This window comes from Colletotrichum paranaense, assembly GCF_030867605.1.
Source record: "Colletotrichum paranaense strain IMI 384185 chromosome Unknown Scaffold_3.1, whole genome shotgun sequence".
NCBI lineage: Eukaryota > Fungi > Ascomycota > Sordariomycetes > Glomerellales > Glomerellaceae > Colletotrichum > Colletotrichum paranaense.
Genome location: NW_026848961.1, coordinates 2701822 through 2725055, shown reverse-complemented (window position 1 = coordinate 2725055; position 23234 = coordinate 2701822). Strand labels below are relative to the sequence as shown.

General features: G+C 52.8%; 9 protein-coding genes across 9 annotated transcripts; 5 read left to right on the top strand and 4 right to left on the bottom strand.

Annotated features, from left to right (window-relative positions):
- Positions 1-5116: 5116 nt before the first annotated feature.
- On the top strand, positions 5117-5362 carry CPAR01_04489 (uncharacterized protein; the record flags this gene model as incomplete). The annotated part of the gene is made up of 1 exon (XM_060488769.1): positions 5117-5362. The coding sequence occupies one exon, from the start codon at positions 5117-5119 to the stop codon at positions 5360-5362; it is 246 nt and encodes an 81-aa protein (XP_060352975.1).
- Positions 5363-6422: 1060 nt separating this feature from the next.
- Positions 6423-6836, top strand: CPAR01_04488 (uncharacterized protein; the record flags this gene model as incomplete). Its single annotated transcript, XM_060488768.1, has 1 exon — positions 6423-6836. The coding sequence occupies one exon, from the start codon at positions 6423-6425 to the stop codon at positions 6834-6836; it is 414 nt and encodes a 137-aa protein (XP_060352974.1).
- A 1019-nt stretch (positions 6837-7855) lies between these two features.
- Positions 7856-9107, top strand: CPAR01_04487 (uncharacterized protein; the record flags this gene model as incomplete). The annotated part of the gene is made up of 2 exons (XM_060488767.1): positions 7856-9040; positions 9093-9107. 2 exons carry the CDS (start codon positions 7856-7858, stop codon positions 9105-9107), a joined length of 1200 nt encoding a protein of 399 aa, XP_060352973.1.
- A 968-nt stretch (positions 9108-10075) lies between these two features.
- On the bottom strand, positions 10076-14396 carry CPAR01_04486 (SNF2 family domain-containing protein; the record flags this gene model as incomplete). The annotated part of the gene is made up of 10 exons (XM_060488766.1): positions 10076-10740; positions 10803-11109; positions 11167-11217; positions 11281-11998; positions 12051-12155; positions 12209-12261; positions 12316-12395; positions 12450-12527; positions 12584-12774; positions 12829-14396. 10 exons carry the CDS (start codon positions 14394-14396, stop codon positions 10076-10078), a joined length of 3816 nt encoding a protein of 1271 aa, XP_060352972.1.
- Positions 14397-15385: 989 nt separating this feature from the next.
- CPAR01_04485 (glutamine amidotransferase class-I) lies at positions 15386-16234 on the bottom strand (the record flags this gene model as incomplete). Its single annotated transcript, XM_060488765.1, has 2 exons — positions 15386-15673; positions 15761-16234. The coding sequence occupies 2 exons, from the start codon at positions 16232-16234 to the stop codon at positions 15386-15388; spliced, it is 762 nt and encodes a 253-aa protein (XP_060352971.1).
- A 624-nt stretch (positions 16235-16858) lies between these two features.
- Positions 16859-18141, top strand: CPAR01_04484 (exopolyphosphatase; the record flags this gene model as incomplete). Its single annotated transcript, XM_060488764.1, has 2 exons — positions 16859-16967; positions 17051-18141. The coding sequence occupies 2 exons, from the start codon at positions 16859-16861 to the stop codon at positions 18139-18141; spliced, it is 1200 nt and encodes a 399-aa protein (XP_060352970.1).
- A 533-nt stretch (positions 18142-18674) lies between these two features.
- On the bottom strand, positions 18675-19614 carry CPAR01_04483 (S1/P1 Nuclease; the record flags this gene model as incomplete). Its single annotated transcript, XM_060488763.1, has 2 exons — positions 18675-18717; positions 18779-19614. 2 exons carry the CDS (start codon positions 19612-19614, stop codon positions 18675-18677), a joined length of 879 nt encoding a protein of 292 aa, XP_060352969.1.
- A 359-nt stretch (positions 19615-19973) lies between these two features.
- Positions 19974-20264, top strand: CPAR01_04482 (uncharacterized protein; the record flags this gene model as incomplete). The annotated part of the gene is made up of 1 exon (XM_060488762.1): positions 19974-20264. A coding segment is annotated over one exon (291 nt), but the record flags the coding sequence as incomplete, so codon positions are not given.
- Positions 20265-20964: 700 nt separating this feature from the next.
- On the bottom strand, positions 20965-22800 carry CPAR01_04481 (uncharacterized protein; the record flags this gene model as incomplete). Its single annotated transcript, XM_060488761.1, has 1 exon — positions 20965-22800. The coding sequence occupies one exon, from the start codon at positions 22798-22800 to the stop codon at positions 20965-20967; it is 1836 nt and encodes a 611-aa protein (XP_060352967.1).
- Between the last annotated feature and the right edge of the window lie 434 nt (positions 22801-23234).

Genomic DNA, 23234 nt, shown 5'->3' with positions numbered 1-23234 from the left:
ACATCGAACTAGATTGAACTTTCAGGCTGGTCACTCATTGAAAAAAACAAAAAACATTTACATGCTTGAAGAACCATGTGAAAGTTGCCGAATAATGAAATACATGTTCGCAAATAAGGCCGATTACTTACACAACTATGCCGGGCCCAATCCGTTCTGCGGGAGAAAGAAAATCAAGGCTCGGCATCTTGGTAGCTATCGTGCAACACTTACAAAGATAGTTTCCCCGTTCGGACTCGACTCCGTCGGACGTGCCCTCCGGCCTCGGTTAATTCGGGTAACGGAAGCAGCTGTGAAAAGGGGTGACATCACGAACGACAGGTCTGTGACTCATTCCGTCCTCGAAGGTAGTCTTGGACACAGGGGTTTCCCTGTTCTGTCGATGTCTCCATTCATAGGGCTGGGTTGGCCCAAGCCCGGTCTACGGAAGCCGTTCGCAAAAGGCGTTGTCCTCAGAGGACCATCCTGCACTCACTAGATTTCTCCGTGGGGGGCATTAAAAACGACAAAAAAAAAAGGTAAACGAGGCAGTGACCGGTCATCTGATGATCTCCATGATCATGAGTGTGGCCATGGCGTTGCCATAGCTCCCCCACAATGAGCCCAGTTATAAGATGATTTGAGTGCTGGGTTCTTTGTGAAACGGTAGATGTCCCGGGTAGTATTGGATGCATAGTTTGGACTCGGCAAACCGGGGCGGCGAGTTGAAGTTCGTCTGAAAAAACGCGGGTAACGATAGGCGCGCGACTGGTCATTGTACGTAACTGGACCCATGCCAAGAACAAACAACGTTCGCGCCAAATACTCTTTGACAACAGAGAGACATCTCGTCCTACGAGTGTTGTATCAACATTGCCCTTTGAGGAATGTCTAACGAAGCTTCCAAGATCAGATTTCTGCCTCCTTCAAAGCAGCGAGAACGCAAAACTTCTTTCTGCTCGTAGATGACGGCACGGTACGAGGTCAAGTTGCGACAAGGAGAATATCGGCGATCGCCTACATACGAAGTAAGCAATACCCAAGTCGGCAAGACCGTAGAGGTTGATCGAAACACCCGTGTGAAGATGTTTCTTGCTGGCAAGAGTTTGTGCTAGTTGAGTCTGCCTACATAGCTTCTAAAGGCTGCATGGAAGGGATTTGGTGAGGTTGGCAAGTAAAGCATTAAAATGCCAAGACCAGGATGCGTGCTGTTTGAGCAGAGGTGGCGCATGATCTTGGGCATTAGCCAGACTGTATTCATTGATCTTCAAGTTTGGTCGCACGTGTCCGAGCCTCGATTTTGAACTCGGAAAGTTGAGTCGCTTCGGGACTACGGGATAACCTAGGTTGCTCAACTCAAGTGTGCTCAGGTGTTGTAGGAGGTCCTGCCAGAACCCTCCGAGGTATGAATAGGGCCGTCATCTGAGAGTTTAGATGGTTGCGAGCGGGTAACGGTTTTCTCAAACGAACTCAGAGGGCTTACAGGTTGCAACAGGTCAAAGACCCGACATGCTTACCGGCTTTGCCCTCTAAGTGGCTGAACGGCGAACGCGGACTAGACCTTCCAAGCTACCCCGAAATGGAGCTGCCCATAATGTCCGTTCGCAAACGTATTCGCCGTGCAGAATATCGGTTTCGGTCTTTCGTAACGCTAACCTTGGAGGGGCGTCAAGCACAGCCAGGGAAGATGGACATAGAGGAAGAGTAATTATCCGCGTATGTGAAGGGCGTGATGACAACATTGAATTCGGACGAATGGTCCCCCACAGAACCGATAGGAGCGCCAGGACAAAGTAGTCAGGCGCCACGTCGACTAAGATGCTCTGGGTCAGGACTGGGATAGTTATAGGATATTTACAGTTTCCCCAACCTCCGCAGGATTACAAGACCTCGGGGTCGAAAGGAAGCCGAGATGGATACTTAGGAAGCGCATGAATGACGAATAGTGTCCTGCTGGGTAGTAAGTTGGTTGAGGAGAGCCCAAATATGTGCGCCTGACTGCTTGGAGCGGGTTGTGTGTTGGTTGACTGGCAGGGACAGCCTAACCTGGCTCACCGACAACAATGGTCCAAGTCCCGGAATGAAGGTTAAGCTTTCCATCACCGACCAGGATGGCACGGCTCGAGTGGGAATAATCGATGCAATCAGCCAATCATGGGAATGTTGCGCAAGCAAGATCTGGACGATGCTCGGCAGATGGCGATTTCAGCGTTAGACAAGGGTCGGCGGGCAACCAAATTACCCCGTTTGAGCAAGGACTGCGGGAAGAATGAGCCCGGTTCAGGTGCTTGCGTGGTGGTAAACGCCCGAATATGGCACCAGCTAAATCGGGATTGGGAATACCTAGGCTCAGGGTCAGGGCGACGGTCTGCCACGACGCTGCGTGGAGGCGGAGAGCGGCACATAAGAGGTGTCTGTTCCTTTTCCGACACGTGTTGCGCAATTGACAATTGACACCTGAAGGACAGACACCAAAGGCTTTGCTTTTCGTCCAAAGGATTTTAAAAGTCGGACCCAGAGCTAAAAGAGGGTAAATTTGTCTTCGTATTCCTAGGCACATACTGCAGGCTACCGTAGGCGACCGCAGGCGGTTTGAAAGGGCAAAGGCTAACAGATGGGGTCAGAGCTTTTTTGGATTGTTGGTCCACAGGATGACCGACGCGAGCGAGAGTGGTCTGCATTTCTTCGGTGATGGTGTGCGGGTGACGAAAGCATACTGAGTAGCGTTGCATGTAATGACCCTGCTGAGGCACGATAACCAGATGGCGCTGAACATACCCGTCTCATGGTGCGGTTTCCGTAAATTCAATCTCGATAGCAGCAAGCCATCATGTGACTGTAGAGCCTGTTCCTATTGTGTTAGGACGCACACTGCAACATGCGAGAAAGTAGGTACCTAGCTAGGTAGGGAGATTATGTCGGCGTGAAGAGAACCAAGATAACCCCAATGGCGCCGAGACCTGTCTCGCGCTTGTGTTCTCGGCTCAACAGACTGTCTGCATCTGCAACTCACAAGAGATTGCGAACTGGGCTGGAAGGACGAACCAGCCCACATTTGATCCAATGGGCGACGGAAATGGTGGTCATGTCTTTGTCGCTGTCGGCTACAAAGTTTGGAGAGGGAGGAATGTGGTGCTGGTTGTCCCATCGAAAAAGAAAAATACGGACGTAGTCCTGTTCCCAAAACACAAGAACCCAGAAGGGGGAACACAGGGCATGGTGCCTAGCGTCTCGGATCGGTAGCCATACCAACGACGAGGATGGGGTGGACGGGTAGTTGATACCCTACCCAGCTTGCCAGGATGTCATGTATGGATATGTGCACTTTGGATTGACGCTTCGGATAACGTACAGTAGATACGTTTCGCTTGAGCTAGGTACGCCGGCCAAGTTGCCGTCAGAGATGAAGATGGCCGTCGGCGCCGTCCTTGGTCAGTTGTTGCTGCTGCCAGCGAGGCGCGGAAACGGCGGTGTTTCACCGCCCCTGGAGATCGTGAAGTGCTTCAAGATGACTCGGATCAGCGAGATCAGATGCCTCGAAGAAATTATGGATATGCCGCCGATAGTCCAAAAAAATCGGAGCCGATTAGTTGTCTGCAAGGTGGTGAGGAAGAGGGAGACAACAGTCCCTTGGATGAAGTTCGGAGTCGGTGAGTAGGAGCTGAGGAGCGTACGAAGTACCTTGGCTTACTCATGGGGTGTCTCGAGGTACGTAGCCAAGGTACCCCCGTCATTCCAGCAAGCGAACAGCATCCGTCATTGTTCCTCACCTCGTTGGACAGACCAGACAGGGGGTCGATCTCTTCCCGTGGCTCGTGCTTCACATGGGGCATCGGATGCGACGCTCGGGCCAGCCACTGCAAGGCAAGTACCTAACATGACAAGGACAGGGCAAGAGCATGAGCCGGGCAGGAAGATGAAATAAGGCTCTGCTTCTTATTCTTGTTCGCCATATTACTGTGTCCCTGGGCCTTGAAAGGTACGCTCAGTACATGATATGATGTAACAATGAATGCAGCGAAGAGAGCAGTAATAGCGGTAGTAATGGTGGTTAGACGCTCGCTCAAGTTTAAAATGCCGGGTGATGGCGGCAGATCATGGCAGGGAAGGAAGGAGGGCATGTGAACCCCAAGAACGGTAGGCAAGTGCGTCCAATGCAAGCGGCTGCCCCGTGCAACAAGCAAGGAGCAACTGCAGGCACATCTCGTCTCCTCGGAGCTAGGTCTTTCTTCATCATCTTCAGGTGAAGCACTTCAGCGCCCAGGATGGAAGTCTGACAAGCCGATCATCAATACGATCCCGAGATGCTACTGATGGGCGGAAGACTGAGCGCTATGCGGACCAGCCTACCAGGTGTATGAGGAAGTCTGGTTGGTGTTCAAAGCGTTGAGGGCCGGCTCTGGTGTACCTGAGGTTAGGGACCTTACCTCAAGAGATATTGCCCATTCTCTTCTAACCTAATTGTGCCCATTCGTACCTGCCTCATATCTATTCGTTCCTTCTGTAAGGTATAGGTGCGCTGTACGAAGTACGTATTGGTTGGTTAGTGGTGCCTCTTGGACAGATGGAAAAAGGAAAGGGAAGCGCATCTCGTGCCCTGTGCACCGTGACCTGCACCTGCAGCTCTACGAACAACCACCATGGAAGGCAAGAACCTAGGCTACCTTACCTCATGTCTCTCCTTCCTGCTCACGTTGCTGCAACCTCAGCTCCTGCCCGTCGTCCCTAGGTAGGTAGTCAGCTCAGCTCTGTCCGTATAAAAAGGTACATTGGCTGCGCCAGCTCCTGCCTCATTTCTGGGGTTGCTTGGTTCTTGCCGATCATGAGCTGTTCCCGCCCGTGCTCCTTGCCTCGGCCATGTGCCCGTCGTGCCTTCCAATTATCCCACTTTAGAATCCCGTGCCACTTGCGCATTCTCTCCATCTGTGACACCGCATCGCACCCTCCAATCCATCTCACCAACTCACGTTGCGTCGAGACGGGATCTTATTTTCACATTACAATGCAACTGCGCATCTTCACGATCCGCCATGAGCACACATTTGTTACCGTAATGTTGCCGCGGCCCTCGGGGCTTTTCGATACATGCTTTGCACACGTCAGCATCAGTGCCGGGCCTTTACCGAGCCAAGCGCTCATGGCTCCTCCGTCTCAACCTGGCGCTCCTCTATCCAATTCTCTCCATACAACGCCAATCGGCGCATCCGTTGCCCGTTTTCGGCTTCAACCTGAAGGGATGGTTGAATATACAACGTCCCGTCCACGTCACCTGGCAAACCGCAAGTTCGGGAAACGCACCGCTAGAGAGTCCCTGCGCACCCGTCAAAGCCACACCTCCTGTCTTGACTATTCCTGCGTTCCTCTACCTCTACATCTCTACTGAGCTCGATCATCACTACGTTCGAACGGGCTTGGTTCTGCACAAGTTGCTTTGTTATGCAACGCGCGTACAGACTCTGTCTTTGCGGACCACCACATACACAGCAATATTGCCTCGACCACCAGCTGAGCTGTTCCCTTCATAGCGAAGCCAAGGAGTGGACGGTCCCCATCCCCCACCATCATGCCGGCACTTCTACCTCTACCCACAGATTACCAGGCGTTCAGTGCCGTTCCCGGGCACAGGGCAGCGAAGGTCAAAGTCGCTCAGCGACGGCCATTCCGCATCCGTGGATGAACTTAGATCTGGTTATGGCCATCGCGTCACTGTCCCATCAACCACTCAGTGACATTCATGTTTTGGAATGTTTCCAACCCGACGTGACTTTAGCCGACGGCGGCTGACGGGCGAGATTTCCGCCAAAATACCTACAAGCTATAACGGCATTGGTTGGCCGGGTTTCTTGTCCCTCTTGCCTCACCGCATCCAGGCCCGATTTCGCAAACGAAACTCTCGTTAAACCAAAAACTACTCGCTAGGTGGTGCTTGTGGTTTCCGCCATTCGTCACTTGTCTCGGTTCGCTGAAGCTAGTCATGGGCCTGCTTAGAGCTCTGCTGATGAGCAAACTCGACCAATACCACCAACAAGGCAGAGCAGAGCACTTGCATACTGTTCGGCTGTCTGCTGCATAGGGCGAGGTTGTCGGCACCTTTCTGACCATACGCATCGCATCGTGAGAAAGTCACGGCTGTCCTGGGGATCACACGGAATGGGCGAATGCACATCGTCATCACTGATCGTCACCTCGTTGTTCCCCCATCCGCCCACATCGCTGCTTACCTCAGTTTGGTACCATCACCTCAGATGCATAACCGCCCTGTTTGGGAAACAAACACGCTTTTTGCTTTTTGTTCAACAAGCGCCTGGCGAACCAGACAAGAAAACGAGTCCAGTAGACCCAGACTGCTAGCCCGCCATCCGACCCAACCCAGCCGCTTTGCAGTGCTCCTTACCCCTGTGCCGCCGACTATACGGAGTACCAGCAAGTGACTTGTCTCTTTCATGTCTCTCGTTTTGCTGAGGTCGCCGACCCCCAAACCAGCGAGGATTATAGGTAGCAAACGCCCCCCTATTGTCTACCCCCCTCGGCTCAGCAGTACCTATCAACCACCAAACTCTTACACTCTGCCACACACCGACGCCAACGAAGTCAAGCTCGAAGCATGCTGGCTCGCTCGACAGACGCCCTCACCGCTCTCCACGCCCCCAATCACACGATCGACGCACAAACACACAGACACCACCACACCGCACCGGATGCCTATTCCCTTGGCCGCCTGTTTATTGGCCAAGCTGACATCCGCCCAAAAGCCCCAAATCACGACGCTAATAGCCTGTCTTGCTTTTTTGAGCGCCTCCGACCCCCGTCTCCCCTATTCGCGGTCAAATGTCTCGCCTGCGTCCGTCCCTTTTTAAGCTTCTGTCGCCCTTTCCTGAGCGACAATCCGATACCAGGCGGAGGACGGACCTCATATTCCACAGACCCTGCTCATTGAAGGCTGAAGGCTTACCAAAATAGGACTTACGTACCATCACCTTTTCCCTATAACCACCAACCTATCCTCTCCCACAACCTCTGGCCATCTGACGAGAAGAAGGAAATTTGTATCTCCCAGCCAATCCAACATTCAACTTCCATCCTGGTCCGTACACGACCGGAAATTTCCCCCGCAAGACCGTGGCTCGGGTAATCGCTGTACCCAAAGTTGTAACTGTTTTCGGTCATCGAGGCAAACAAAGCACCACGGAAACAAAGTTTCGCCCACTGATCTACGAATATCTTAAAAAGGGCCGGCCGATCACGAGAGGGGGATCTACGGACATCGAAGCGAGCGTTACACATTGCAGGGAAGCTGAATGACGGGTCAAAAAACGAGCACATCGCAGATACCCGCAGTTGGACAAGGACAAAAATCGAGGGGCATACAAGCAGATTCGCAGCTTCATCGCCGACTTTACAAACGCCAACACCAAGCACGAGGGTCGTCTAAGTGGTCACGATCATATCATCATGAGGAATCCGAAGCCTCCCACGTAAAACGAATCATCCCGCCGACTCCAAGGTTACGTCCGGTGTCCAGGAAACCACAGCCGTCATGGCACCGTGGCCCCGCGCACTGGACAACATTGGTGCATCACAATCACCAGCTGCGTCGCCGCCCGAAGTTATCAGCAGCCGTATAGATACGGCTTATACCCGCATTCCCGATGGGTTGACCGATCACCAGTGGACGATTATTCAATCCACGTCACTTGCTGCCGCTGCATTGAGTTTTGCGTCTGTAACTTTCGCCTTTTACTGGTTTTCTAGGAGGAGGCGTAGCTTCAGACATGAGTGAGTAACGTTTAATCGGGGGTGCATTGCCTTCGCTGGACAAAGCTATTCGCACCAAGACGGAAAACGGGCATTGTACTGACAACTTGACAGTCTCATTATGCTGCTCATGTCGAGTGACATGCTGAAATCGCTGTGGTTCATCATATTCCCAATCGTCGACTTCAAAAGTGGTCCAGTTGCCTCGAGGTCATCATTCTGCCAAGCCAGCGGCTTCTTCCTCGCAGTCGGCATAGAGGCATCGGACATTGCTGTTGTGCTTATCGCTTTGCACACAGCCATTTACATCTTCCGACCGCGGCATTCCGGGCGACAGAGTGGATTGTACCCCCACCGTCGTCTTGCCTTCAGCGCTTTTGCATTCTTCCCACTTTTGATGGCTTCATTGGCGTTTATCAACTGGCCCGGCTACGTCAACAACGGGGAGTACTGTTACCTGCCCGCCCGCCCTGAATGGGCAAGACTCGCCCTGAGCTGGGTTCCCCGCTACATGATCTTGCTCACCATTGTTGCGCTTTACGCCTACATCTATATCTATGTCACTCTTCGCATGCGGCGTTTCGGTCGACTTAGTGCCATGCGACGTGCGAGTGCAACACATATGTTAGACGATGGGCAGTGGGCCCATATTCCATCGGTGCCAGCCACCCCAACATCACGCCGCGGGTCGGAAACCTCGGTGGAAGACTCGGATCAGCAACGTACCTCTTCCACAAACACTACTATGACCACCGAGATTGAGCTTCTCCACAGCCGGCAGAAGATTCAATGGAACTGGCCGAGCTATGGAAACGAGGACGATGGCCGCATCCCGGAATCCAATGATAATGTCTCCCCCCGTGCATTCGAGGCCAGCACAAGTCCACTTTCCACCAACTTTGAACCTATTTCGCCTCCTCCGCAAAGCTACATACGCCGGGATACGGTCGACTTGAATCCGGCCCAGACACAATATGATCACGGAAGCTTCAGCACTCAGTGGCAACCACCCAGCAGCCCAACAAGCGCCCGAGCCAAGTCGCTCGCCAACATCTGGTCAATCCTCCGTCGAGGCACCTCTCTCGACTCTGACATAGACCACAACAATACTCCCTTTCTTTACCATCCTACTATTGACGGCACAGGAATGGCAAAGACTCGCGACAAGATTCGTCGCCAGCTGCGACTACTTTTTGTTTACCCACTTGTATACATACTCATTTGGGCGGTTCCTTTTGTCGCCCACGTCATGCGCTGGGACAACCCAGAGCAAGCTGGCCCCTTCGTGGTTGTGCTTTTATCACTTGTGAGCCTGTCGATACAGGGTCTTGTTAATGCATGTCTATTTTGTGCCGTAGAGAAGCCGTGGATAGACACGCAAGCCAGACATCGGAGGACGCCTTCTAAATTACGGCGGGATAAAGACGAAGCCCGGCAACGGGCAGGAAGGAGAACATCGTTAGCGTAGTCATTTTTCGCCTTGATACCACATGAACTGAATGAACAGATATCATTATCACACTAGACCGATTTTTGATTAATTCCCCGATCATACTCTGGTCGCTATGCTGTGCTCGGCGGTGGGGGGTTCATTTATCGGCAGCATCGGAGATGCGGACCCACAAACTCCGGCGCAGGAGGCCTGCACGCGCGGCAAGTTCGGTCCTTCGGCCCCATTAGCGCCGTAGGAGCTAAGGACCGAAGTATGCAATGATGCCGACATATTTGCGACAGTGGTGAGACGTCCACCAAGACTGCAAATGCCGGCACAAGAAAACGCCAAGTTTGCATATAAAGGTGTCCGACGCGGGGAATCGGCGAAGAATTGAATACGATTGAATACGAGAAGTCTATTTTGAAAAGCAGTCTATGCGTTATGTGAGAGACGATGGCTGAAGCTGTTCTCCATGTCTCCTGAGCTCATTATTTTAGAAGAATGTCTCTCTGACCTCCCTTATAGCTTCTTTGTTTCCTCATGTAAAAGCTCTCCGCGCCTCTATCATTGGCATCAAGCTGTCCATCCCGGGCTGTCCTTTCCACGCGCAGTCCTTCCTCATCCAGGGTGCGTAAAATTCTATCGCCTTGCCAGAATAGACCAATCTTCTTATTTCGTAAAGTCTCGGCGTGTCCCAGGATGTCCAAGTTTGGCTGGATATGTCCCTCGGACATGTAGCACCTTCTTGTGGTGCGTTCAAAGATGCATGTTGTAGAAATCAGAAACGTGTCGCAAAAATGAAGAGATAACGAGATGCTGCTTGCATCATGTCGCGCCGTGTCATATGGGCGCAACTCCAAGCTCTGATCTTGGTCCAAGTGCGTGGTTATTCTCGGTCGTGGAGCTTCACTCCTCTTCCGACTCGTCAGAAAGGGAGCCCATCTGCTCCCGAATCGCCAACCTGCGACCCCCCAACTCCTCGTCTTCGTCGTCGGGGACAACAAAACCTTCAAGGTCTTCCTCTTCTTCCTTATCAGATTCGTTTTCTTCGTCATCTTCTCTGTCGCTGTCATCCTCATCGTAGTCAGCCGAGACGTGATGGATGACTCCGTCTCTCATCGTGACTCTGCCGAGAAGGCTAGCTATATCCTGGAGGCTAATCTTGGGCGCCCTGGTCGTGTCATCTTGAAGCGCAGCGTCAATAGAGAGGATCTTGTCAGCCTGCAACTGTAGCATGCGCTGCTCAATCGGCGTATCGACGATGAAGCGCACGAAGTGGGTTTCTTTAATCTGACCGATGCGGAAAACCCGGGCGAAAGCCTGCTGCTCCACGGCGTGGTTCCACCAGAGCTCAATGAGGATGACGCGGTTTGCCCGGGTCAGGTTCAGACACTGGCCGCCTGCGCGAAGCGAGACAATGAGGACCTTGATTTTGTGGCCATTCTGGAACTCATCGACGGCCCTGTTGCGCTGCTCGGTGGTCTGACTCCCGCTAAGGTAGGCAAAGTCGATTCCTTCCGCTTCGAGCATGCGGCCGACGATCTTCATGACGACGTTGAATTGACTGAAGACTAGAAGGATTTAGTCAGACATCTAGGAAGCATAAGAAATTGAGATGCGAGGGGGTACATACTAATAATCTTGTCGTCTGAGGCTTCGGCCTGCCATCTCAAAACTGTCTCCTTCAATGCCGTCAACTTGGCACTGGAGGTAAGAGGCAGATGAGGATTTCTATCTGCCACTTGCAGGAATCTGACTGCATGCTTATCGTCCTTGTCATCCTCGACATGCTGAAATCCGGTGCAGTCGAACCCTTTGGCGTACTCCTTATCATTAGGGGCCTTCGTGGCAGACTCTGCATCTCCATCGTGGTTGTCGTCGAATGGCGTGAGTGGCTTCGGAAGGCCTATGATCCTGCGACACTTTGGACAATTCCTGCTCTTTTACCGACCTAAGTCAGCAATAGAAAAGATCCTAGGGGTGCAGAAAGTTCATACCTTCAGTGCGAAGTGGGACACAACGCAACTGGAGCAGAAGACGCAACCGCACTTTGATTCATGTTAGCTATGTAGACTCTGTAGAAGATTATGTCGGCGCGTTCGACTACTCACTTTGCCCTTGACAGGATTCGCCGGGGGCTTTTTGCGACAAACTACGCACTGAGCCTTCTTCATCTCCATGACCTTTTCCAGGTACTCGAGTTGCTTAGACATATCAAATGCTAGACCGAAATCACTATGACCGAAAGGCTGGAGTCGGTCTTCCTCCGCCTCGACGTCCGAGGACGCTGAATTCTCCGACTGTTCTCTGGGAAGAAGAAAACTCTCTGGTACCAGGCCATCCTCATCCTCTTCTGCCTCGTCTTGGCTGTCGACTTCGTCGCTGTCATCGGCTATCATGATAGTACTCTCGCCGGCTTTGGACTGGGGATGACTTCTGCCAGCGACATTGCGGTGATCTGGCTCTATAGTCTGGCTCTCGTGAGCGTCGAGTAGCTCTTTGCTGTCATCTAGAATCTGTTGCTGACTGCGCCGGTATGTTTCCTCAATGACCTCTCTGATGCGCTCGCTGGCAATATGGTGCCTCTGAGTCCAAGAGCCGATCTGGTCGTAGACAGTGCTACCGCCTTTGAGCTCCTTCAGTTGTTTGCGAGTTGCTTCCAAGTCACGCTGAGTGAAATACTCTGCCATCATTCCTTCGAGCAAGAAGGGGTGGGTAGAAGCCTGGCGTAATCGAAGTAGCATGACGAGATAGCACCTCAGTTGTTTCGAAGCCTCCCCGGTCTCGATGTCGTGATTAATTTTCCGACGGAAGCAGGCCTCCATCATCCTGGCCACTATCAACAACTGAGTCGTGTCTGAGGAGCGTTTTTTTCACTCACCTGAATATGACCATTTCTTCCATCGAGAGTCTAAGGTACTGATGAGTGGGATTGGTAGTAGGCAGGTTTAGGATTGGTTGACCCATGAAGTAATCGCCTTGAGTTCTGGTGGAATGGATAAGCCTGCAGTTCTTGGAGTTTCAGGGTAGTGATGTTACCTTCTGTACATAACCTCATGAATGAGTTTGTTATGCTTCACTCGGCTTTGAGTCTGATAGAAGTCAGTATTTCCACCTACTTCTACTGCTTCAGGAAAGCTGCCTACCCCTGGGCGATACTCGCTCTCGTAGTCGCTGAACTCCTCAATTCCGTCGCATCGAATGAATTTCAGGTAGGAGAAGAACTCTGTGAGGTGTGAGAAGTCTCTCCTGTCATCTAACGACGATATTCTAGACTCACCAGTAGCTGCATTGATGAGCGGTGTTCCGCTAACTGCCCAGCGGTGCTTGGCTTTGAGTTCGAAGCACGAGAATGCAGCTGCAAATTTCAGAAGTTAGCAAGTGAACTTGGACAACCAGTCGACAGCTCCTTACAGTGAGTGAGGTGATTTTTGATTGCATGAGCTTCATCAAGCACCACGCGGTGCCATTCAATTTGGTGCAAGACGCCGGTGGACTCTTGCAGCCACTCCTGATATTTCTTTGGGTCGACAATCTTCTTCAGCATTTCAAGCTTCTCCTTGGCATTAGGGATGCTGTCCCGGATTTGGTGGTAGCTAGCGAACCTGTGAACGATCATCAATCAACAAGGAGCACGCACGTTGTAGTACCGTACTCACACCATGTTGAAGGAAGATAACTGCTCAATATCCATCTTGTTACCGATTTTGAAATGGATGATGTTCTTGGAGAACTTTTTGTCGCAGTGCTTCTTGACTTCGGACATCCATTGACTGATCATCTGTCCTGAAGGAACAACCACCAATGTTGCTCCCTTCCCGTCTTCTTGGAGCATCTCCGACGCCTGGTTGCCCACAATGCAGGAAAGGGTCTCGATGGTCTTTCCTAAGCCCATGGCGTCAGCAAGAATGCCTCCTCTGGGAAGTTTGGGCGTTCCCTTGAGCTCACGACCCATCATCCAAGCGCCAACAATGAGTTGATGGTGGTGCATCAGAGACTGCAGGCCTCTGACCTCCCAGAAGCCGTCCTTGGCGCGAACAGCGCGCGGTCCCCACGCTTTGGTTGCTTCCAGAAGTTCTCTTTTCTGACGATCCAAAAACTTGGGCTCAAAGTACTCAGGTGCAGATTCTCTCATTTTCTTCAGTTGGTCTGCTCTCGTGGTCGCGATGATGACTGGCGCAGCTGTCAAGTCACCGGCTTGCGCTCGTTCCTGGATCGCATCTATTGGACGAAGCAGCGCTTCGATCTGGCGCTCAATTCTTTTGTTCTCTCTCTCATCTCCAGCAGTATTTGCATTTTTCAGAGTTCTCGCGCTTTTGGTAGCGCGTGAACTGCGCTGAGATGCCCCGGATCTCTTCTGTCCTCTCGCATCGCGGTTGCGGTCCTTGTCTTCCTGTCGAGCCCAGTACTCTGCCGCACTTTTGATGCGAGGGTACGATTTCTTCTTCGATTTCTTCTCATTGCCTTCAACTAATGCTTGATCCATATTGGCTGCAGGGAAGGATACCGCCGTTGGCGCGTTGTTGCTGATTTTGACTTCTTCTTGAGCCCGGCTGAGCTGAGTGATGATCTGGCACATTTCCGATAATTCTTCCGTGCTCAGAGCACCTTTGATTGCTTTCGATTGCAATTCTTCTTTCCTCTCCTCTAGTTCCTTGACGAAAGACTTGCTGGTGTGAAAAGAGGTGCTTCCATCGGCGGAAGCTTCTGCGCCGGGCTCTTGCTTGATATCCTTGTTTATGGAATTGTGATGAGTGTGCTCGACCGGCTCTATCTTGACCATTGACGATGGAGTAAGATCAATTGTCCATGGGCCTCGTGGCTTGGACCATTGCTCTCGCGCTTTTGATGATGCTTCATCCTGGTCGATGATCATCAGATCAAAGTCATCGTCAGACTCCTCAGACTTGATGGGTACAGCGGCTTCATGAAAGACCTCAGCGTTCTGAACTCGCTCATCACTGAAAACAAAAAGATCGTCCATCTCGCTGTTGCCATGGTATGACGAAGTTGCAGCCTTTCCACTGCCATGAATGTCGCGACGACTTTCCTCGATCATGTCTTCTATAGACTCATCGAAAATGTCGGGCTCTGCTTGTGTGGCGATTGCTGGGCGAACTCCGCCTTCCACCGGACCGTCGTCGTCGTCGTCGTCGTCGAAACAGAAAGGCTGTTTCTGACGCTTGGCGCCCTTTGCCACTGCATTTCCAGATTTGAAGCAGCTCATGATGAAGAGCTTCGGAGTACCGCAAGTGCAAGATGTAGGCGAAATTTGGAGGTTTGAGGCTTAGAATAGTGACCAAATGACGGCAGAGAAAAGTAGCCGATGAACGATGAAGTAAAGCTGCGTAGCGGTGAGAATTTGAAACTCTCGAAGGGTCTGACTAGAAAGGCAGTAACTACCCAAGCCTCTAAGATCAGTCAGGTAGGGTAGAGGAAGATAGTACGTGTGTGTGAGAGAGATAGAGAAAAGATGTATGAGGGAAAAGATAAGTGAGGGAAAAGATGTGTGAGGGAAAAGATGTGTGAGGGAAAAGATGTGTGAGGGAGGGGATATATGAGAGGAGGGGTATATGAAGTAAAGATGTATGCGAGAAAGAAGGTAAAGCGAAGGAGTAAGAAGGTGCTGTAAGGGTCTTTCGGCTAGGAAAGCGCGCCCGAGAGGGCAATTAGTACGAACCTGCTCAATGGCTTCTTGAAGTTTGGATATTTTTTACGAGGACGTGCTGAGAAGAGTGTAATGAGTTGAAGAAATTGTGTCAGGTACTGCAAGATGAGAATAAGAAGCTCAAGATGATGGAGGAAGAAGGATCGGGTTTCGAGGTTGGCAGTGATATGGAGAAGTTGAAGAAGATAAGAGTCGAGAAGGGTGAGGTTGTAAAAGAGAAGGAAGAAGTCTACGATGGAGAGAGTAAATAAGGTAGGTATGTGTAGATGGTATTTGAGGAAGGAGGTAAGAGAGGAAGGAAGGAAGGAAGGAAGGAAGAGCGCGTAGTCCGTAACTACCTATGACATACCCGCCGTCCTTCCCAGACGGAGGTAGTTGCGATGTTGGCTCTCTTTTGCGCCGAGGGACCCAAGCGGTAGGAGCCCTAAGCACGCTCAAGAAGGATTGCTGCACAGTTTAGGTAAAAGACATAGCAGGTTGGGGGAGTGAAATTGGTATCCAAAACAATCGCTGGTCTATTGAGGTAAAGAACTATGAATGAAGATGCATCATTCTCTAAGGAAGCGAAGGAAACCACGAGCGATATTGACACCGTCATGCTCAATATTTGCGCGATTGATGGCATCAGTAAACATCGCCTCGTCAAAAATGCCAGCCTTGTGGCGAACGTTGAGGATCTCACTGACGATGGGGCCGGTGAACTCGGGGTGGCCCTGGACTGTGATGAACTTCTTTGGTGAGTAGAATCCCTGGACAGGGCACAGCTCCGTGTATGCCAAAGACTCGGCGCCCGCTGGGTTCTCTGTTACGACATCGCGATGCATTTGGTGGATGCGCTGTGGCATGTGAGTACTTGTCCATGAAAAATGACCGCCTTTACTCGCGCCAAGTTGAGGGACGGCACGCCTGGGTTGAAAGCTTACCATCTTCTCCAGCTGGAAAATCTCCTTGCCCTTGGGCGTGAGGTTGACATCCACAACGGCAACCTCCCAGCCGAGGTCGCTCCTCTTTACCTCGACACCTAGTGACCGCCCGACGATCTGGTGGCCGAAGCATATTCCAATAACTCTCACGCGCCCGCTGTCGATGCACTTCTTAGTGAACTCGACCAACTTCAAGATCCACGGGTCGTTGTCGAATGAGTTGTGCTTGCTTCCGGAAATGAGGATGGCATCGATGGAGTCTAGGTCTGGATAGACGGCATCATCGCCGACAGCGTGGTATACTGAAAGGTCAACGATGCTGTCGAGCGGCGCAGGCGGATCGCTGGCCAGGGCGGCGGTGCGCAGAAGTGCGGTGAAGACACCGCCATATCCGCCGTACTCGGCGTTAGTCTGCGGCTGCGGTGTATCGGCCTCGAGGATGGCCAGGCGGATGCGGGGTGGTTGAGAGCCCATGTTGATTGATTTCGACTAGAGTAATGTATATATACAAGATAGGGATGAAGATGTTATGTGAATGAGATTCAAAGTATTGCTGCAAGATGAGACTGGGCTGTTATTTACGACGAAAGACAATCAAGCCGGGGGACAAAGCAGATGATGAAGGAATCGTGAGAACAAAGCACGGGAGCAAGTGACAGGTGGTGGCTGTCCAGATGCCGGCGCCCCGACCGCGGTCCCGCGGCGATGGTGGGGTTCACGCGGGTCGCGGTTGAGTCAAGTGAAAGGCGTCCACCCCAAGGTACCTGAGTGCCCCGCGATCCGATAGCGGGGGGGAACTTACAGCGATAAGGGACCGCGCTATGGATAAGATAGCGATAAGACATCACACCGTTGAAATCCACAAAAGTCAATTGGACCGCCAGTCCCCCAGGCTTACTGCGTACCTTAGCTGAAGGGACCTAACGCTGTGCAACGTTCCGACGTCATCCCCACCACCACCACCATCAACAGCTCCAAGCTGCGAGGACCGCGCCTCTTGATACTCCCCGCGGCAACCTGCATATGCAGTTCCCCATGCGTTAATACTACCAACGCTCGAAGCCTTGTTTCAATACACCGACCTGTCATAGTTCTTCAATGCCTCCAAGGGTCTCCCTCGGCGCTTTCCTCGCCAACGCGAGATCAGCCTTGACGGCTCCGCAACGGGCCAGTCCCTTGACGTTGGTCGTTGGCAACGAATCTGCAGGTACGAGAGACACCCAAGGCTTGGCATTCCTCTATTCATGTGTAAATAAGCTAATGATTTTATTATTCGCACCCAATAACCAGACCTCGACTCTCTCTGCTCCGCCGTCGTATACGCCTACCTTCGCAGCCACGCTGCGCCTCACACCCTCCATATCCCCATCTCGAATCTACCCCGCGATGACCTCAAGCTCCGTCCCGAGATGACAGCTGCCCTGGCGCATGCTAAGCTTAAGCCGAGTGACCTACTCACCCTCGATGAGATACCGCAAGACCTCGCCGCGAAGGACTCCAGATGGGTTCTCATCGATCACAATGCCCTGACGGGAGACCTCGCCAAGAAGTACAGCAGCAGTGTCGTCGGCTGCGTAGACCACCACGCCGATGACCACAAAGTTCCCCAAGACACGGGCGACGAGCCCCGCGTCGTCGAGAAGTGCGGAAGCTGCGCGAGCCTGGTAGTGGAGTGCTGCCGCTCAGCGTGGGAGGACCTCGCAAAGTCGGAGACCGGCGCTAGCGACGTGGACGAGCACCTCGCCAGGCTGTCGCTGGCAGCAATCCTGATTGATACCACGAACCTCAAGTCCAAGGATAAGACGACGGAAAAGGACACTAGCGCAGTCTCCTTTCTGGAAAAGTTTACGAGCGGACGCGACGCGTTCTTTGACGAGATATCCGCCGTTAAGGAAGACATATCTTCGCTGGGATTCCGCGATGTATTCCGAAAGGATTATAAGCAGTGGGAGGATCTCGGCGAAGGTTTTGAGGCGAGCAGCCGCCACAAGGTCATGGGCGTGTCGGCCATTGTCCAGAATTTGGATTACCTACTCGACAAGGCTGGCGGCGATGATAATGTCCTGCTGGGCGAGTTTAAGGAGTGGGCCAAGGAGAAGAAGATGGATGTTGGGGTCATCATGACGACGTCGCACCCTGGTGGCAAGTTTCAGAGAGAGCTTCTCTTGTGGGCCTTCAAAGAGGACGCTATCGAATACTGCAAGAAGTTCTACCAAGCATACAAGGATGATTTAGGCCTGGAGAGCTGGGGCGAGGGCAGACTCGATGAGGTTGGTGAAGGGGAGTGGAGGATGGCCTGGCACCAGAAGAGTCTGTCCAGCTCTCGCAAGCAGGTTGCGCCTATGCTACGGCAGACAATCAAGGGCGGCACCAAGCTTTGAGACAAAGAAGATGTGTTAATAGTGCGGCACTTAAACATGAAGCATGGAGTTATTATTCGGCGGACTACATCAGCTTGGGGCAGGTCACGCTGGGATGTACGCAGGCAATCCCCATTCACCTCGAAAGGCGAAATAGAGTGGTGATGGATGGCTAGCAGCTAGGTATCTGTAAATAATGGCACTATCCATTGAAAAATTCATCGGACTGTTCCTTATATCGAAAACAAAGCGAAGAAGCACGCTGGGTTTTTTGAAAGAGCAAGTCGTAGGGTCGAACAGCAGTGAAGCTCCCAGTCGCTGCTTCATAGCTCAATGTCCAATCACAAAGGGTGGTATAAACCACAATCACTGCCTTTCCCAAAACACGAAGCCCATCATATGGTCTCAAAACAGACCAGTGACCATCATCTCATTAAGGATTATCTTGTTTGTCTGGCACCGCTACATCATCATTCATCATCTCGGATTTCATTGGCTTTTGCCATATCCTTGGTATATCCAAAAGTACCTCATCTTATCCCGGTCGTGCTGCTTCAAGCCAGCTGGGCAACAATGGCATCCAGCCACTTGGCAAGTCTATACAACGTTAGTTTCCCAACTCTATCCAACAAGCAAAAGACCAAGGGACGGAGCTTACCTGTAACCCTGCTTGGCGACCTGCATGCTAACAGTAGGCTGCGCATTCGTCGTATACGCACCACTAATATCCTTGCCCTCCACAGCCTCACGACCATCCGGCAGAACGACAGAGCACACAAACTTGTTACTCTCCGTCGCCCACGCGAGCGCCTGCGACTCGGGGTCCTCGAGGCTCAGCCCGCCAATCCAGCACTTTGACGCCGTCTTGAAGTCGCCAGAGCTAATCTCAGTGCTGAGCTTCGAGGCCCACGACTTTGCGACAGCCAGCACGCTGCTTCCCGTGCCCGTGATGGACTGCGGGATGTTGGTGTCCCACGCGGCGTGCAGGTTCGTGCTGGACCCGTTGAACTCGACGGCGATGCCGTTGCCGCCGAGCTCGAGGTTCTCGCAGTGCAGGGGCTGGCCGATGTCGCCGGTGAAGTGGATGACCATCTTGGCGGCGATCTGGCGCTGCTCGAGGGAGAGTGCGGGCTGCTGGAGCAGGCGGTTGGTGTAGTTTGCGTGGGCGGAGACGATGCAGCCCGTGGGGCCGCAGTCGCGGTCGAGGTCGATGCCGCACGAGTGCGGGGGGTCGTCGAGGGCGTCGATGTAGTGGAAGGTGGAGGTGAAGGCGCCCTCGGTGGTGTAGCGGTACGAGTCGGCCCAGCTGGCGACGTTGGCGAGGTAGTCGTCCGTGGTGTCGGCCAGGAGCTGCTGGAAGTAGGTTTTGGTCTCGGGGGCGACGAAGTTGGTGGCAATGTAGGCGATGGTCGCGTGGCCCATGGAGCCCCAGGCGAGGGCGGCCTTGGGGAGGGCGGCGGCTGCCAGGAGGGTGAGGGGGGTGAGGCGAGCCATGGCTTTTTGTGCCGTGGGATTGCTACCGTGTGAGAAGAATGAGAGACGAGGGGAGAAGGAAGAGGAGGGCAAGGAAGATGGATCTGAAGGGCGGGAGATGTGTCCTTGGCGAGCGGGAAGAGAGGAGGAGAATGTCACGGTGAGGGAGCGATGCGGGTTATATGTAGCATTCTGGAGACTCGAGGTCCCTTCCGGCCCACGTGTGGCCAAGACCGGCGCGCATTAGTCTACTTCCATGATCGATGTATGTTCCATGGAGGCGGTAAAGGGAGTAAGATAGGCTGTGTTGGCACGGCAAGACAGGCGAGGTGCGGGAAGCAGGCCTTGGAGGCTGGGTTGGTGATGCAGCATTTCGCAGACCAGGACCCCCATCGTGTTGGCCCTCCTGCTTGTTCGGGCATCGCGAGCTTCACATAAGTACCGGGCTAAGGTTAACCTGGAGCGTCGATCCAGACTGCGGAGGGCGTTTCCTAGACGCTCATTGGTCGACAAGATCCGAGTTGCACAGCTTTGCAATCAGACATTGCCATGCTATGCCGATATCCGGGCGCGAAAGAGAGAGAGAGCGGAGAGTCAGGCACTGGGAAATGTCTGCGTGTGATAGACCAGGGGCCGGGATACAACCTGCATGTTCAGACGACGCAGATTGACTGACGAATGCCATCTCCTCATTACTCACCCGTGTCACCACGGCTCGGCTGATTGTTCAGATGCTTCTCTCCAGCAAGTTGAGGCGGAAACGCTGGCGCATTGAAGTTGGATTACACCTGCATTAGTGCCGAGGTGAAGTGGGAATTAGAAAAATATTGTGTCAATGTCAAATGATAATAAGGTAAGGTAGACTCCGATCCTCCCCCGCAATCCTGCCGGGCTCACCCAGAGATAAGACGGAGCACTTCCCGAATAGGAAGGTCTGGGATTAGAGCTCGGGCTGAAAAGAATTTCATCGTCACCAACGCCGGAGGAGGCGAGTTGCAGAGTCGCATTACCCATTCGTGCAGGTCTTTAGACCAGTGCGATATTTTGTAACATGGCCGTCTATCCGTAGTTGGCGTTGTTGTTATTGCAGTATGGTACATTTGAAGTTTGCTTTTGTGTTAAGTGTTGTACATGTAGAGGTGAAGCCTCCATCTCTGCCGCGTCTTCCGCAGCTTCATTGCAGAGTCGATATCACAATCGGTCAACATCGGTGAGCGCCGAGTTCCGCCATCGGACCAGAGACGCCCTTGTTTGCAGGCGCGCTATCTCGCCAAGAACATTTCTCCTGCCGTCACCCGTCCCGTCGACGTATTCCACTTCGGACCTTGAATCTTAGCTTGGAAATCGATTCCAGCTTCCACGTGAAAGGTCTCAAGCGTTCCTTCGCAATGCCTCGAGCTCCTTGAACATCTTGACAAACTCCAACTCGACAGTCTTCTTGCCGTCGTTGGCTACTTTACTGCCGGATACCATGTGAGCGCTGATGTGTTCCGCATTAGGGTCGGCGACACGGATGCAAGCCTTGATGTCGGGCCAGATCGTCTCGTCTGGCAGCACTGGGGGCTGCTCAAGAATCATCTCGGGTACACATCTCCGGAGGGCGTCGATGCTCAGAGACCTCCTGTTGATGCGTGCAAAGATGTGAAACACTTCCCGGTATAATGCTGACCCTCTGCGTTCGCTGTATCGTGGGGGAAGACTCCAAACCTCCCAAAATTGATCCATGTTCCGCTGAATGGCATACGCTCGGAGAAGACGTACGAGTTGCGCTTCCGAGGGACAAGATTGCATGCCCTTGAGCATCACAAACTCCAAGTTACTTTGAATGCCCCGCAATTTTCCTTGCTCAGGTCCGCCTCGCGCAGGTGATGTTGCAATCGCCTCGATAATTGTCGTGAGCATTTCGTGGTCCATGACTGGCATTTGCCGTTGGTGCATCGTCTCAATGACCTTGGTGGCGAGGTCCGCCTGGTCCTGGCCCAGATCCCCCTCCGCTGTAGGCGCCTGGAAGATGCCTCTCAAGAGCCCCAAACAGTCCTCGACCTTCACCTGCTCCCCCTCCGACCGGATTTTCTCAATTCGCTGGCGATATTTATTCAGCGGGTCTGTGACAGGGCTCGAACTTGCTGAAGGAGTAATACCTGCGTCTTTTGCGCCCACAGCCGCCTGCTCGGTGTCTGTCGAAGGTCGAGAGAGACTTGTGGAGAAGTTTCTCCTCTGCGACGTGTTTGCGTAGTTGGGTTTCCGCGCTCGGATCGTGGTCGTCGGCAAATCACCGTATCGGTTGTGATAGGAAGAGTCTTCGTCGGCCAGTTTACGTTCTTGAGCCTCGCTTCGTACGAGCTGTTGGCTCCATAGTCGTTCGAGGTCTAGTTCGTTACGCCGAGACTCGGTCATGACCTGGACAATAATGGTAGATCCAGTGGCTGGTCCACCGAAGCCAGACATCTTGCCTTGAGAATCGAAGCGTTCGCTTTCGCTGTATGTGGATCCACTGGTACCGAGGTTGACGCAGATCCATCCAGTCGAGATTCCATCGTCGCCGCCCTTTGCAACCATGGCACTCGAGCCGAGTAGCTTCGCCTTCCTCCTCATTCTCCGTAGCTTTGTCTTCAGCTCGCCCGGACCAATAAGCCCATCCGCATTTGCCTCGATCTTGTGGTGAAAACGGAGCCACTTCACTAGCCGGGAAGCCGAGACGTGCAAGTGCCGCTCGCTTCGCGACGTTGCAAAGAGCATGAGAAGGTTGGGTCCCAGAGCAGGTGGCGGATCGAGGGCGCGCAGATCGAGGAGAGAAAGGTCATCGAGTCCCATTTCTTCGTAGACATACTTCAATAAAGGCTCGAGGATAGGAGGTGGGTTGCTCGGCAGTTCGGGTAATGGTGACACATCTTCTTTCGGTGGATGTATAGGCGCCTCGACCTCGAGGAACCATGGCGTTTCTTCTTTTTCGCTGGCAACCTGGTCCCCGACGTTCTCCCCAATCTTTGCTTCAGCTTCGGTTGCATGGGCATGAACTTCGCCTGACGTCTTGGGTGCCTCGGGCAGGCTCGAGAAAGCTCTTTGCAGGTTCCGAGGTCGCAGGCTTGCGGTAGTTGTAATGGCGGGAGCTCGAAGAAAGGTAGCTGAGTTGGAAGTGACGGCTCGTAACACAGTGTTGCGACACTGGAGACAGCCCAAAGCTGCAAACGCAGGTCGGGAGGCCATCTTCGCGTTAGCTTCCTGCACTCCTCAGAGACTGTGGTTGAACCTGGGAACTTCCTGTCGACGAGAATTGTTGGCGGCCAAAATTCTCGTCCTTCCAGAGCTTGGACCGTGGCTTGGGAGCGCGAGAGTAGATTTTGGCTTATTACCTAATCACTCGGTAAAGTGCCCCATATTTCCGGCCCGTCGCTCCATGGGCCGCGAACTTTGACTGACGGGAAGGTACTCTCAACGGCATGGAATTGCACTGCAATGGCCGTGTTCGAAGGTATCAGTTCCCGATCAAAATGGCCGTTGATTCATGACTGACGTCACTCTGTTTCGAGTTGCCTCATTAGAGCATATTGCAAGTAACTCGAATATTTGCGCTTTGGGTATGGGCCGACGCAGTGGTTCTTGCCTCCCATCTTTTGAGGTATAAGACGCGCACCTGCCAT